At 41.1% G+C, this 15,512-nt stretch overlaps 1 protein-coding gene across 5 annotated transcripts; it reads right to left on the reverse strand.

Moving 5' to 3' along the window:
* Positions 1 to 235: 235 nt before the first annotated feature.
* On the reverse strand, positions 236 to 15,257 carry plekha4 (pleckstrin homology domain containing A4). Of its 5 annotated transcripts, XM_080486268.1 has the most exons (24): positions 14,990 to 15,257; positions 12,438 to 12,507; positions 12,229 to 12,327; positions 12,036 to 12,108; positions 11,820 to 11,920; positions 11,577 to 11,695; positions 11,274 to 11,486; positions 10,849 to 11,152; positions 10,257 to 10,316; positions 9,933 to 10,073; positions 9,180 to 9,239; positions 8,992 to 9,072; positions 7,444 to 7,596; positions 7,240 to 7,338; positions 6,981 to 7,089; positions 6,086 to 6,159; positions 5,067 to 5,171; positions 4,894 to 4,984; positions 4,582 to 4,637; positions 3,954 to 4,094; positions 3,464 to 3,865; positions 2,209 to 2,330; positions 2,005 to 2,114; positions 236 to 1,851 (listed from the first exon to the last, which is right to left on the reverse strand). In XM_080486268.1, the coding sequence occupies exons 1-24, from the start codon at positions 15,028 to 15,030 to the stop codon at positions 710 to 712; spliced, it is 3,966 nt and encodes a 1,321-aa protein (XP_080342394.1). In that variant the 5' UTR covers positions 15,031 to 15,257; the 3' UTR covers positions 236 to 709. The 5 variants fall into 5 exon arrangements, with proteins under 5 accessions (XP_080342394.1, XP_080342395.1, XP_080342396.1 ...); XM_080486269.1 differs by lacking the exon at positions 9,933 to 10,073; XM_080486270.1 differs by lacking the exon at positions 3,954 to 4,094 and having other exon boundaries at positions 14,990 to 15,252.
* Positions 15,258 to 15,512: the final 255 nt, after the last annotated feature.

The raw sequence follows: 15,512 nt of genomic DNA on the forward strand, positions 1-15,512 counted from the left end.
AGAGAGAGCCTGGGAAGGGGTGATGTAATGTGTTCTCAGACAATGATGTCATCGACTGAGACACGGTCAGGATTTAAAGTGACAAAGGCTTTTTTCAGGCGCTCCATGGAACTCTGCATCAGGTCCCCTCAGAGACCAGCAGCATCCACGCACCCAGGGGGAATCTGCATCGGTGGTGATGGGGAAGGCAACATATAGGAGATTCTTGCACGTATAAAGCAGGAGTCTGTGTCTTGATGTAGCATACAGCATGTTTATTAATCAGGATATCTCAGGTACAAAACACATTTTGTTACAGTGAGAACAACAGGGTTACATTTGCCACCAAATGAAAGCAGTCACCATATATAATGTTGTGTTAGAAGCATATCTCCAGAGGAATGAATGAGCTAACCATAAATACATGGAATATATTTGACAGCAACTATGCACGGGGTATTTGGTATTCAAGAATTAAAATATATTTAGTCCCAGTGTTGGTCAAATATTAAGACTTTGAACTGCATTTGTGTTGTTGTCCAACATGTATCGTTAATAATGGAAATGTTCAAGTTCACCAAAATACTACATCTATGATATTGTGTGTTCCCATAATACATTTTTAGTCCTCTTATTCTGACATTTTCTTCTGTTACAGTGAGACACTCACTGTTTTTGTCCTTCTCAAGTTTGTTCACTTGATCTCTTTAAGCTGTTTCTGTTATTGCCTCTACAAACTTGTCCTTAACACCGTTACTCTCGCCTTTGCAAAAGAAGCACTCCGGACCATTTTCCCAGCTTCATATGCAGAACCAGATACAGTGATGGAGAGTTTATCTTCGTGTTCGAGCCCAGTCTCGTCAGTCTCTGCACTCAAACTACTACATTTCTTAATCCTTGAGTTGTCTACCTTCACATCTTCTGACTCCTCTCTCGTCTCTGCACATCCACCCTGCGTCTGACCACAATCTCCATCCTGAACTTGAGCTCCATCAGTAGTTTCTATTACTTTTAACTGACTTTCTTGCCTCAAGCTGTCTTTGCATTCAAGTGAAGTGATCTTTTCACCAACACTTGCCATATTTGCTGCCGCTTCTGCTAAAATCACTGCTTTCTCTTGGATCGGACCGTGAGCTTTTGTGCCATCTGACAAAGATTGACTGGAATTGTGGCCCTCTTGGTTATCTGATGCCTCTTCATTACTGCTGGCTTCAACTGGTGAAGGTTCAGTGATCAACAGCGCTTCTTCGTCCTCTGGCTTCGGTGAATTATGAAAGTTTCCATCATTCTTGGGTAAATCCGAATCTGAAATGCTGATGTCACATGCAATCTTATAGAAGAGGGAATGGTTCTCTTTCATTTTCTCTAAGCTTTCACTCACTGCTGATGAGATTTCATTAGAGTCCGCCATGTCGTCTGAACCAGCTGGTTGGTTGTCAGTGTCTGCCGCCTCGTCATTGCACAGTGTCTCTAAGTCTGGGATCTGCAAAGGTATGAACCCTTGCCATTGGTTGGTGGAGAGAAACCATTTTGCTCTTAGATCAGAGCACTTAGAATTACTCTCATCACCTTCAGCCAGATGTTCTCCCAAGTTTGTCTGCTCAATATCCTCGTGACCTATGAACCCTTTGCCTCCATCTTTCTGATAGACCGTCATGGAGGAGATATGATATGGTGAAGCTGGACGTCTCATTTTAGTTTTTTCAACCCCTTGTTTCCCACTGAGCTGTGTTCTGTACCCAAATTTAGCTGGACTTTTTGATATCTTGACATGTTGTTGCTTTTCATCTCCATCTTGACTCGAAATCTGAAGTGCTGCAGAACTTGTGAAATTTGCCCCACAGCTGCCATTAACATCAAATGTGTCCTGGCCTGAGAACAAGAAACAGCAACAGTTTGTCAGCAGGAACACACAGTCTGTTGTCAGTAAATATTCTAAACTATAAACATATCTCCAAAAGTTTGTTGAGGAAAAGAAAACATATTTGAGCTGCTGGAGCTGAATCACATTTATTTTGTAAATACCTGTTTTCATTCTGAGTTTTCTCGCTGTGTCAGGGGTCACCCGGGAAATTTCTTTTTTTTGTCCCCTGGTTGGGAGTTGATCGTGTGTCGTGGCACTCTCTCTGGCTGCACTAATAAACACACAACAACCAATTTGTGGACACCTTCATCAGCATAAAACACGCTTTGCAAACGATTCACCAGAAAAATCGTCTAAACTCCCACCTCCGAATGACTCGCTCCCGTATTCGTTCCACTCGTCGGAGCTTCGCCTCTCGCTGCTCAGGGGTCAGACAAAGGTCAGGTTCCATGTCAGGGGTCAGAAGGGGAGACGATTGTTCCTCTGCCTGTTCAAGCAGTGTAATGTTAAAATACATGTACGGTCACGAATGACTCGCCTAATTATATAACTGTATCAATGAAGTCCATGTTCATTTTAATGCCCTTGTGTTATTTGAGCCTGAACAGCTCCTTGGCAGCCACAGCTTTTTTCTGCTAGCATACTAAATAGGTTTTCTTAGAATTAATCCATTTTTTTCTAATAATGGGTGCTTCAGAATGGAATGACAGAAAATAATATGTTGAAATAATACATTTGTGATATTGGAGTGACCCAGTGATAAAAAAAAAGAAAAACAGTTTACATTGTTTACATCCTTTAAATGCTTGCAAGAAAATGTACACAAATTCAATAGGCACTGCAAGGCAGGCATTTCTATGAGATCCTCTCCATTTAATGCTTTTGCAGTTATTGTTATTATTGTGGTCTTTTCAGCTTTTCAACATATAAATGTCAAGTTGAAGTAAATGTTGGAAATTATTACTTTACAATAAATTATTTAAAAAAAATTTTAAGTATTTTTTTAGAGTTAGCACAGGGGTGCATTGCTACTGCTACTACTACTATGAACAACAACAACAACAACAACAACACACATACATACATACATACATACATACATACATACATACATACATACATACATACATACATACATACATACATACATACATACATACAAACATACAGACAGACAGACAGACAGACAGACATTTTATTTGTAGTTTACTTTACATACAGCAATCTCAAAGTGCAAAAAAATAATTAAACAAAGAAATAAATGAATAAATAAATAATAAATAAATAGATAATGCCAATAAAAGGGTAATAAAAACAATAATAAGACCAATTAAAATAAATTAACAATAAAAAAAGACATGACAGAAATGTTTTGGCTTCTTTTTTGAAGGACTCCTCTAATTTGGTTGACTTTAGGTGTGACTGGGACAGTAATTGTTTTTGTCTCAACCCTAAAATGGACAGGAAAACTGTACGTGACCCAATTTACATGATATGGGTGGGTGGATGGATGGATGGATGGATGGATGGATGGATGGATGGATGGATGGATATTTGTGGTATGACACCATCTTTGTGAATCAACCATGTAAATATTAGGTTATTTTAAATATTTCTTACCTTGACATCTCTATTTTCACATTCTTTTGCTCCAGCGACTTGGTCTTGAATTGGAACACCTGATGTGTCTGTGGCCCCAGCTCTGTTTGCTTCTGATCTTGGTTCCCTCTTGGAGGCCCTGGTTGCTCCTTGCTGTCTGCTTGACTTTTTCATGAGCTGATCCTGGTGCATCTCTGCCGGAGAGTGGCTTTGATCTGGACTGTCTAACAGCAGCCGTCTGGGCGGTTTGTTCAACAGTTTGTTGATCTGCTCGGCCTTTCTCTGCTGCATTTCTGGTGGGATCTGCTCGGGCAGTGGAGTGTCAAGCTCAGCTGGGGGATCCTCTACAGAGACCCGTCTGGCCACGAGTGAGGACGGTAGCACAGCTGTAACAACTCGTGTCACCCTCAAGGGAAAGGGAGCCTGAAGAAACCCCAAAATAGATTAGTGAATCAGAGAACAGCAGAATATAGTAGTTTAATGAAATGTTCTTATTAATCACATGTCAGACCTCCTCTCTTGTCTCTGAACTTTGAATCTGGGTTTGGGCAGACTGAGCAGGTAGGGGGGGTTTCTTCTTATTAGTCAACCTCTCCTGATTTCTTTTCATCCTCTCAATCTGCTCCTCTTCACTCATCTTCATCTTCATCTTCTAGAAAGGATACGAGCTTTTCAGAGTGTGAGTCATAAATGGATTCTGCACCTCACACACATATGCATGTGTAACGCTTGAATCAACGACTATCATTAAATAAATTATTATATCTCTGTGACTTCATCTGTGCAGAAAGAAGTGTACACATGCATGAGAGAATGTGAGTCTGCGTGTATGTTTTGCCCTTATATATATATGTATGAATATATGCGCCTGTTTGAAAGGGGGGGGTGGGGGGGGGGGGGTGGTTGGGTCGTTGAAATGAGAAGACTAAATCACTGTATTGTGGCATGAGCCTCTGCCTCCCTCTCTTGCCCACAAGAGGCACTGCAACATGCCCTAATTGCAAGGAAGATGAGAGAATCAAAGAATTGGAATTTGGCTGTGATTGCAGTGAGGAAAAATCAGCTTTGACTGCTTCTATATTTGGAGGATTTTGGATCACGATGCATTCCAGCACGCAGGACATTATGAAGAATCAAACCTTGGTTGATTGGTTGGTTGTGTCTGGTGGGATCCACTTTGAACCAGAATGAGATTCTAGAGAGGAAACAAAAAGAGAGGGATGAAGTTGATACATGGAACGGGACAGGAGGAGTGGAGGACAAACAGAATTGGATGAAAGAACAAAAACGTTTAAAGCAAGACAATAAAAGACAAGCAGGACGACTAATTCTTTGCATAAAACCCACATTAAATATATTGAGCATACATTCATTTAAACATTAATACAGCACATTGTATTAATTTCACTCCTTTAATCTACTGCACTCGTCTCGAATGTGTCTGTGCCAACCAGATGCGTCTCTTTGTGCTTTCACATTAAGGAGGTCAGGCTGGCTGTTTCCTCGTCTGTGCACCGGATCAACTGCGTGACTGTAGATTCCCTGAAATGCAGAGAAGAGGAAAACATGAATTCATTCTCAAAACTGATCATGTTTGTCACTCGTGATTTTAAAATATCCCCACTTCATATGGCGACTCTGTCCAGCAGTGACTCTGGGCCCTGTTCTGGTGGAGTTCCTGTAGCTCCTGGGGTAAAGGTGGACGAGCTGGTGGTTCTTGTTCCATGTCCTGAAGAGACCAACGTAACAAGGAACATTATCAGCACTCCGAATCTCCATTTTATTTACGACAGACAGATCACATTGGATTTTTTTGTTGACACACAATGCATTTTAATGGATCAGCCTGGTAATGTATTGTACTTTGGGACAACCACATACACTCACATTCACACTTAGGGGCAATTTAGGATCACCAGTTAACCTCATATGCATGATTTTGGACCGTGGGAGGAAACTGGAGTACTCTTGACTTTCTCTCTGTGAGGGGAGAGCGCTAACCAACGCATCAATGTGTGGCTCGGGTTAGTTTAGAGGAAAGAATTCATCCTATGGGCATGTCTTTGGACTGTTTAGAGGAGGCCGTAGTAACTGGAGATAGCCCCTTTAATCACAGGAAGAACTTGCAACACCTGTAGAAAAACACTCCAAAAGAAGATCTCTGATTTGTGATTTTCCCCTTGTGGGCCAGGCATTTGACATTTTTAAAAAATGTGACAAATTTGATCACAACTCACAGAATCATGTTTCCTAATGTGAAGCATTTTCTCTTCTTGCACCAACAGTCTGGAGACACCAGCAAAGTGAAGAGACCACTTGCTCACGTTTATGGGAGAAGATTGACCTCTCCTTCTGGTCTGATGTAGGATTCCAACAGTCCTGGATCTCCTTCACAAGCCTAATTTGTTTAATGCTGTCTCATGTGTTGCCATATATGTTGAAAATGGTGGCAGTTTGTTTAATTGACATTACATTTTACAAAGCCACCCAACCGACTGAAAGTGGAGTCGAATGGTAAAATTCAGTAAATGCCAGCAGAATGATGGAACCAGTGATTTGTTTGATGTGAGCAAGAATTTACCACCAGTTCATGAAAATAAGTAACTTTCAGCTACAAAGGGACAAAACAAAGTGCAGTTGTACCGCTGGCAGTCCGCCCTGCAGCCTCTCTGTGGGAGAGCCCGGGGATCCAGGATGAGGAGCTGCAGACTGGAACGCTGAGGGGGAGACAAAAAAGGTCACTGTGCAGGCACTGTTCATTGTCAGCCTGTATGTGCATCATCAAGAATTACCACACCATTTTACATATTGATGAACTTTAAGATGCGGAAACGTAGCTGCATGTAGAGTGAAATGCCTTAAATGCATGAAATTAAAACAGAATCATCAGAATATTTTCTGATCAATTAGAACCAGAACAGAGCCCAGCTTTAGAGACTGTGAAAGATTTTACGAGATGTTTTCTTTCCACACATGTCTTCTTTGGGGCTGCGTAAATATGGAAACTTCATGTTTTGTTTCTGACAAATTACTGAAATGAAACATTCACACTTCAAACTGCAAATCCACAAAAAAAACAAAAAACACCAAAAGACTCAATCTCGCTCCAGTGTTCAAGAAACTTTGGTCAAATATATGCATTTAAAAACCTAAATTATCCTCCAAACATATTACTTGTTCACAGCACCCTTTTCTGTACAAAGGAGTTTGTTTTGCTTGACTATTGGTACAGTCAATCTGTAATGTCGGCGGAATACCACTGTCCATCTGAAGCTGAGTGATTACATATGTGTTTTGTGTAAATATTTAGCTTGATATGAAACTACCATGCATCTTTCTTTGAATTGCATGTGTTCATTCAGGAGTTTTAAAATCTGCACTATATCTAATATACATGCAGGAGGTGTCTGTGCATGAGTCTCAAGCCAGAAGTTGCTCTTGAATTCTTCATAGAGATGAGATTAGTCATGTTTAGGACCGTCATGCTTCTAGTGTCTGAGCGGGGGATCGCTGTGCTTTTGTTTTCTGTGACTCTTACTGTGGTGCCTTTGAAGCCCCAGAAGAAAGCGAAAATGATCCCTGTTGACCTTCAGTCCGGCCAGGATGTCCTCCATCATCCACAGCTCTCTCTGAGCCTGGGACTGCTCCTAATAAGAGACCAAGTGACTTGGATAAAGTGTTTAAACTTCCATGTGAGCTTTGGTAGGATTTCAAGTCATGGGTGAGCACTACGGCAAATGTTTTTGAATTGGTTAAAAAAAAAAAAAAAAAGAGTTATAATTCCCCTGGATAAATACCTGAGGCATTCCAAAGTTACAAATGTGCTGAAGGTGTGACCGGATAACAGACAGTTCACTCTCCATCCTTTCATACTGACTCCACACCCGCTCCATCTCCTGAGGCGAAAGATAACAGTAAAATAAGCAAACTGCTACAGGACATACACACAAACTCTTTACATATTTTTCATTGTTTATAATATTTGTTCTTTTTGCACACACCAGTGATACATCACACATTCTGGCTCGGATCGTGACCAGCTCCTCTTGCAGCAAAGCCTTCTGGGTAAGCGCTTCATCTTGGACCCGGGGCCCCTGACTCTTCCACTCCTCCAGTTGAAGTCTAGATACTTCCAATGCACAATGGACCTGGTCCTGCAATGGATAATATTCATCACTGTGATCATCCTCGTTGATGTATATGTAAATGTATTTTCTCAAAAACAATGAAAACACTGTCTTTGGAAAAAATCTATAGTTGTGCACAACAAAAAAATCATAAACCATGTGAAAGCCTGATTATTTCACTTTTATATGGAGCCACATTAACACAGAACAAGTGTGGGATGAGCAGCAGAGCAAAGTATGTGGGTTGGTCCCCTTAAAAAAAAGAAAAATTAACAACTATTCTTTCATTTGATATAGTTTGATGAACTGAAGAAATAAGAAATATTGGCAACTTAATGTTTTCTTGCAGAGCCTCAACAGTGTGTGAAAGAACCATACACAGCCACAACAGCCTGCCACCTCCTCCTCGTAGTGGTCACCAGCCTCTTCACACACTGTCTGTGGGATGGAATCCCATTTCGCAACCAGTGTTTCTTGCAAGTCAGCCAAAGTGGTTGTCACTTTGGCACAAACAGCATGCCTAAGCTCATCCCATAGTGTTCAACTGGGCTGGACATTGGCTGAATGCAGCCGTCAGTCATATATTACTGCAAAATGTGACTGCAGATGTCTAGAAGACCCTCAGGTTCCTCAGTGCTGAATTGTCATGCTGTCCTCTTGGGATGCCCACTCTGCTACCTCTCTCTGACACCCTCTGTTACATGGAAGTCGGCCTTCAGTTTGCAGATGGTGCTAGTTGCAATATAACATGGCTACAGATCAGTTAAAGATGACATGCTGATTCCTGGAGCAGACACCCACTGACCAGTGTTGTAGGGCCCATTCTCGCCTGGGGGTACCAGAAGCTCAAAGGAAAAAGTCAATAGCAACAGCAAAGAAAAGCTGTTTGGCATTGGCAGAAAAAAATCAGGCAAAGCTTTCATGGTCGTGACCCATATATCCTGCTCAAGCCCCAATTAATTAAATAGGCTTTCCAATAGTGCAGAATTTCTAGAAGAATTTTGCAATCAGGCCTTTTTTAGGTCGAACCAGCTCCAAGTTTCAGTTAGGGAGTCCAACACAGTCTCTACTGTTAAGGTTCAAATTTTCCTATTTAAAGAAGCTTTCAGTTTGGGCCGGTTCAAGCCAACCTGGTACATTTTCTAGTAAAGCTAACATCAGTTTATACTGGAAGTTTGCCATCTGAGCCTCCTGCCCCCTTCATGTCTGCAATGAGTAGATTAGCTTGAATTCCTTGGTGCTACATGAATAAAATAAAATGATATTGAATTTATTGCCAAGAAGCACAACATTATCAAGTATACCAAACAAACAAACAAAAAAAATAATTATATAGCCTTTATTCTTTTATTTTATAAATGGCATATTGACCATTTATCATAAAAATGGCCTGAAATGTGCAGACTTGTATTAATTACTCACCTTGTCCATTTGTAGCTGAGCCAGTTCAACAGACAGAGCCTGAAGCAGCTTGTCACACCCACACAGCCTCGTCAACACAGTCTGAAGAGGGAAAATCAAACTCACTTGTACTCCAACAGAAAGATGCAACGGATATAATGCTGCACTGTATTGCAATGATTGTTGTCCTTAAGATTATAAATACTCACATCTGCATCGCTTTCAAGAGGCCTGAGTGCTGGCACAGCTCTAGGATCAGGTTTTGTGGCCTGGAATGCATCAATATTCATTAACTGCTTATTCATGTTGCTTCTTCCTGTTTAAAGCCTTATGGCACATGATAAAAATAAAATATGGATCTATATAGTTTTACACTTTCAACCGATTTGGAGGGAATTATGTGTAGGTTAAAAACAAAAGCTCTATTGTTAGTGCCTTAACAGGGACTACTAAGCTGACTCAACACAACACTGCTGCATAAATGTGAAGATGAAACACATTCAAAATGTACATTATGAATGATTCATTCTAAGTTAGTGATAGCTATTCAAGTGATATTCTTTAAATGTATGATATGTCATGATAGCAGTACTATAGCAGACAAAAACATGACAAGATACTGTATAAATGCAATAATCTCAGATGTACAACAGCACAGTATAACACAAACACATATTTATTAGACACACTTATTGTTGGAAATGAAACAAACAAAACAAATAAACAAGGACAGACCATATTAAATAAGTCAGCATACATGTGGCATTACAGGATGACAAACCAGGATCATAAATCTAGTGTTGCTAATGTTGTTAGTGTCCTTTTAAGAAAAATGCTTGGACAACGCCATGTTTAAAGGGGGACAAGACACAAAAAAACACCACAACAACATTGACCAAGTTGGGCCACAAAAGAAGCCCAGAGAACAATACATGGGCAGAGGTCAGCCTGGGTGGCTGTACCATAGCTGGCGGTAGCACACAAACAGACAAATGGTTGCGGTGGTGGTGATGGTGGTGGTGGTGGTGTTGTGGTGCGTGTGCGGCCCTCGATGAAGGAGGTAAAGGGGGCAGTAAGTCTGCAGCCGCCCCTGTAGAGAAGCTCTGAAGGAGGAGACAGTGTGTACATGAAAAAAAGATGCAGTGCTGCTGTACAGAACAACAAGAATTCATGCTGTTAAAGGCTGATCTGAACATAAAACAAGGCATATTAGTCAATAAACTTTTCGATGAATGTGATTTTCAATACTTTATGTAGAATATTACAGATATTTCTCATGTAGTTACCTTTCCCAGAGGCCTTCGTCCACTTGATGAATGATGGACAGAGCCGTATGTAGGAGTAGGCTAGAGATAAAGAAACAGGTCAAAAGTGGTCAACATGCTGACTCTAACTGGCCACTGGCTGCTCAACATCATCCCCATGCTTTTCAAACCCATTTCAAAAGGAGAGAAAGGTAATTAAAAAATATGTTTTATTCAAACATTGTTTGTAAACGTCCTCAAAACAAATACATTCTTAAGTGATAAATACAAAAAACAGGCATGACTGTTGTTTTAAAGAAAATTAGCGGCCATACTTCTCATATATCCTCGTGAAATAGGTGCTCAAACATAAATTGACCCTCTGGTTGAATATCCAAAATTCTTTTGACCTTCAAAATGTTTAAATCTCTGGTCTATATCATACTATTTATGCGTTTTAGAACCTTGCATTTTAAATAAACAAAATGTTTTCATTATTGCACTAAAATAATTGTCAAATATATAAAAGTAATGACACCTAATATATATCAATTTAAAAAGTTGTTTTCATACAATAGTCTTTTGTGCTTTACATGTGATCCAGGCTACAGAAAATAAAATGTAGACAACTGACCTTGCTTTGCCACCTTTCTGCTCCAGGAGTACTTGGAGCAGATTTGAACTCCAGCTGAGGCGAAGCAGGTGCATAGTAAAGCGTTTGGGGCACCATGTGCGGGTCATCGTGTGGTCGGATGTCGACCCTTCCCACCGGCGTATGAGGTCGTGACCCCAGCTGACCTCTTGAGGTCAAAGAACCTGTTCCCGTGATTTCCTTTTCTGGTGGCGTGTTTTGACCGGGGTGACAATCCTCATCCATGTGCAGACCGCCAGCAGCTCTTCTGCAGAAATCAGAAGGACTCGGCGTCCTGTGTGACGGGCTGTGAAAACAGCAGAGAAGGCAGAACAGAATGCCAAACTTGGACAACCCTCAGACAGGTTTTTCTCCCTTTAAGTAAACCACCGGGATTTGCATTTCACACACAGAAATGGCTCGACAACCTGCTGTTTCTGTGACGTACACTCCGCCTCCCCCTCTGCTCTGAGTGAGACATCCCCATCCTCCCTCCGCTGAGTTGACTCGGTTCACTCAGAGTCCTGCTGACGTGCTTGCGTTTTTGGGAGGGACCCTCTTCATCAGAGGGGGATTTAGGGAAGTCCACTGATTCACTGCTGCCACCTATCTGTGTGAAATCCTGATAACTTGAGCAGCGCCTGAAAGGATCATAGACAAAAAAAGGCTGATCAGGAGCAGTCCTTTAATGTTGCCTCATATTAAGCACATTATGGTGAATAAAGTTGAACCTGTGAAGGGAGCTGTCTATCTCCATAGCAGCAGACTGACTGAGGGCTCGAACCCATCCCAACATATCCTCCTGAGTGTCGGCACTGAAGAAATAGGAGCGCATCCCCTGATGCACCACCTAGTTTCATAGACATTAATTACACACGGTCACTCAAATATTTATATATTATTGGCCAATAATATATAAATACACGTATCACAACATTGATTCGTGTGATTATAATAATGATGAATGAAGAGACCTTGAAGGTAAACTTTCTGTTCTTGCATTCTCTCGGGGTGCAGAAGAGGATTTTGTAGCTGGGTAAAGGGATGCTACCGAGCACAGACTCTTCTCTACTGTCTGAAAATGGACCAAAAAAGAAAAATGAACAAAGAAAGAAATGCACTATTTCACAGTCACAGTACATGAAAGACTTACCATGACAAAGTGCAAGGTTTCCAATAATGGATCCTACCTTTATAATAAAACAGGCAGTAGTTGGAGAGAACGAACCATCTTCTCTTCCAGAGCTTCAAACCTGAGCTGTCCTGCAGAGGGAAGATTCAAACAAATGAGTTTGCTTTTTTTTTTTATTACATAAGAAAACCATTCTTTCTTTATGCAATGACAAAGTTTATTTTAAGTAAAATACAATCAAGCATAATGACCTTTTTGTTGAGCCATCCTCTTATGATGACAGGACAGTTGGGATCTCTCTTGGCGGCATGATATCGTTTCCCAAATGTTTGCACCTTTCCATCACTTTCCTGGACCCACAAGAGAGAATTTTGCATCAATATGCACCTATTTATCCTTCAACTGTGTCATGGTAGAAAATCACCAATTTGTACCATTAGAGACAACAGCAAGCTCGAACCTTTATAACAGGAAAGTATGAAATAGTCGCCACACTTGATGCTTGGCTTACTCTGTCCTGGTCCTCCATTCTGCAGGAAAACAAACAAATTCATTCAAGAGACAAAATTTGAAAAAAGAAACATTATAACGGGAAGAATATATCATGATCACAGAAAAATAGCCCATTATATATACAAAAACGGACAAACAGTTGAAATCAGAATGCCTCTCCAGGATAATTTGATAAAACCTAATCAATATTATGAATCACTAGCAGAAGTAAACGCTGCAGTGTAGCATAGCAGACACATTCAAATGACCCAGTTGAGACATGAGGCCTTACCAGTACAGTCTGAACCAGAGTCCCTGTGAAGAAGCAGTCTGTCACTCCCATTCAGAGCACCCCACAAACTTCCCAGCACACACACGTCACATTCCCGTACAGCTGGGATTTTTCTCCAAGTCAACTGTTCATTCTTCACGAGTTTCGGCGTTGTGCTCTTCCACTTCCAGCAAAACTCTCCCACAATGCTATTCTGAGCCATAACAGGCCGGTGCGCATCCCCACCATGAAACTGACAGGTGACAGCTGTGTCGCCCTGGTAGCAGGGAGGGGCCTGGACTGTGTGAAAACCAATCTGGCAGCGAGGACGAGCCGGTATGAGAGGCAAGACTGGAAACGTGTCCCTAAATGCAGAGCGGCAGCACAGGCCACACAGGACAGAAAAACCAGAGGAAGAGTCTGCTGCCTAGAAAGTGAAGTGGCATGTTGAAGACAAACATTGTGTAGTGAGAGGCAGATCTCACCGTGTGAGATGAGTGGGTTCTTCCCATCAGTCGTGGCGTGTCTCAAGGATTGATCAACCCACCCCATGGTCATATGTGGCCATGTTTTCTTATCTGCACCTGCTGTCATTTGTAATAGCATAATCCTCCCTGATACTGCATATCGAGACAAAAATATTGGCTTTTGCTTTTTGTTTTCTTTTTAATCAAATGCCTTTACTGCAGTTTAATCTGTTGGTCATCTAGAATTTGCAAAAAAAATAAACAAACAAGAAAAAGAAATACAAGAAATGACAAACTTCACATGAGAAAAATCGATTTCAAAGCTTTATAAAAAAAAAAGAAAATCTTGATATGGCACTAAAGATAAATATTTCCTAACTTATTCTTTGTATTGGGAACTGAATAGGGTGCACTAATACATACATATATTACTTTTGCACATCCTGTGAGCAGATATAAAGGTACGCAGGTTATTAAGCATGCATTTAATATGGTGTATTGGATTAAGTCTTGCGGGGGACCTAAAGTCGACTCCCAATTGTAGCAGGAAAAACAAACCAGTTCTATGCAAATAGCAATAACTTGCAGCTTTGCTTGGCCGTTAAGGAATTGTCTAGTCGTTTTCAATTAGTTTTTTTTAAAGAGAAATTAATAGAGAAAGAGTTGTATAAAAGTTGTACAATGATAGATTCCGAATCACAATCGCAATTCTAAATAAATTTCTCTCCTAAAAACAAAATCCAATTATTTTTGTTGGTTTTCTGTTAACAAAACTTTATCTTATGGCCTTTTCAACCCAGGGCCACTTGTTGAACTTGTGAAAACAGTGATACAGATGAACTTGAAGATAAGAAATCATGAGAAAATCTCACACGAAGCCTCCACAAGCACTCGTGGGTGACCCAAAGGTTTGTCATGGTTTGGCATCCGCACCCTGTGGTAGTGTCAACCACAATCTTCTATCAGTGAGGCACGGAGTAAATATGAGAAAACAATCATGTCTTTGTATGAGATGAGAGCAGGAGCTAACAATGTCATAGCCACTGGGGGTTAGGTGGGCGTTGTGAAATATTTGGAAAATCTCCTTCTTAATCAGTGGGGGTCACTTGCAGGGAGAGGAGAGGACTTAACATGCTGGAGAGGGATAGAACGGAGGACAAATGGTGGGTCTGTGCATGGCACAGAGTGCGCTTTGTGATGCCCGAGGACTCTGGAGCATCATGTGAAGCTGGACGCAGAGCATGTTGAATACATTGGCGTGGAAAATAATCCGCTCTCTCTCCATCAACAATAACATTTGCATGTCTCCCACATCCTCATGCTTTTTAATGTCACAAATTCATCAAAATGCGTTTGACCTTGATAAGTAAATGACGTACGTCATCACACATCATGACCATCAACTACTAATCCGAATTTCTCAGATGAGAACATGGATTTTTGACATGTCGCACATTACATTTGGATAAAAGCAGTAAAGTAGCACTTTCAAAAGCTTCAAAGTTGCATGGTAACGTTGACATGGCTTAAAAAGATTCTATCTGGATTGCCATGTTTCAGCTAAACAATGCATCACATCAGTCTCAATGCTTCACAATACTCTTAACAATGGGAAACAAAGTTTTGACAGAACATATAAAACCGATAGATTTGTCAAATGAGTGATTATTGACACAGATTTAAAGACGAATGCTTCTGTTTCTGACACCCCCATGCTCAACTGTCCAAACACCAAGAATCACATCAGACACAAACCCTTATAAAGATGCCATATTGTTGTACCTGACTAAATACGCCCGCCTGCTGGCTGCTTCAAGCTCCATCACTTGGCAGGCTTCCTCACAGCATCTCCTCAGGCTTGACTGCCCTCTTCCTGGATACCACAGGCTCCTGTTGCCCAAAACAGTCACAACGCTCCTCTGCTGCCCTCGGCTCCTCTCTCCCCAAACGCATGAACCTCTCTCTCCGATCGCAGGCTGTATTGGCCCGTCCTCACCGTGTTGGTCCAGTGCTGTACCTACGCTTGACGTTGACTTGGTCTGCTTTTCTGTACTCTAACGGTGCACCGTGTGTGAGCTCCTTCCTTTCTTTCTCCCCCCACTTCTTCTTCTTCGTCGACAGTTGCCCTCCCTCTCACCCTGCTCTCCATAGCTTGTCTGTTGCTCAGTGTGGGTTTGTGACACAGGAATTTACACAAAAAAAAGAAAAGAAAAGAAAGAAAGAAACAACTGTAGTTTCAGTATTCTGCTTTGCTCTTTGGATTGTTTAAATTAAATCTCTCTGTCAGTATTTTTTGTTAAAAAAA

The sequence above is a fragment of the Lipophrys pholis genome, assembly GCF_963383615.2.
Source record: "Lipophrys pholis genome assembly, chromosome: 1".
Classification (NCBI taxonomy): domain Eukaryota; kingdom Metazoa; phylum Chordata; class Actinopteri; order Blenniiformes; family Blenniidae; genus Lipophrys; species Lipophrys pholis.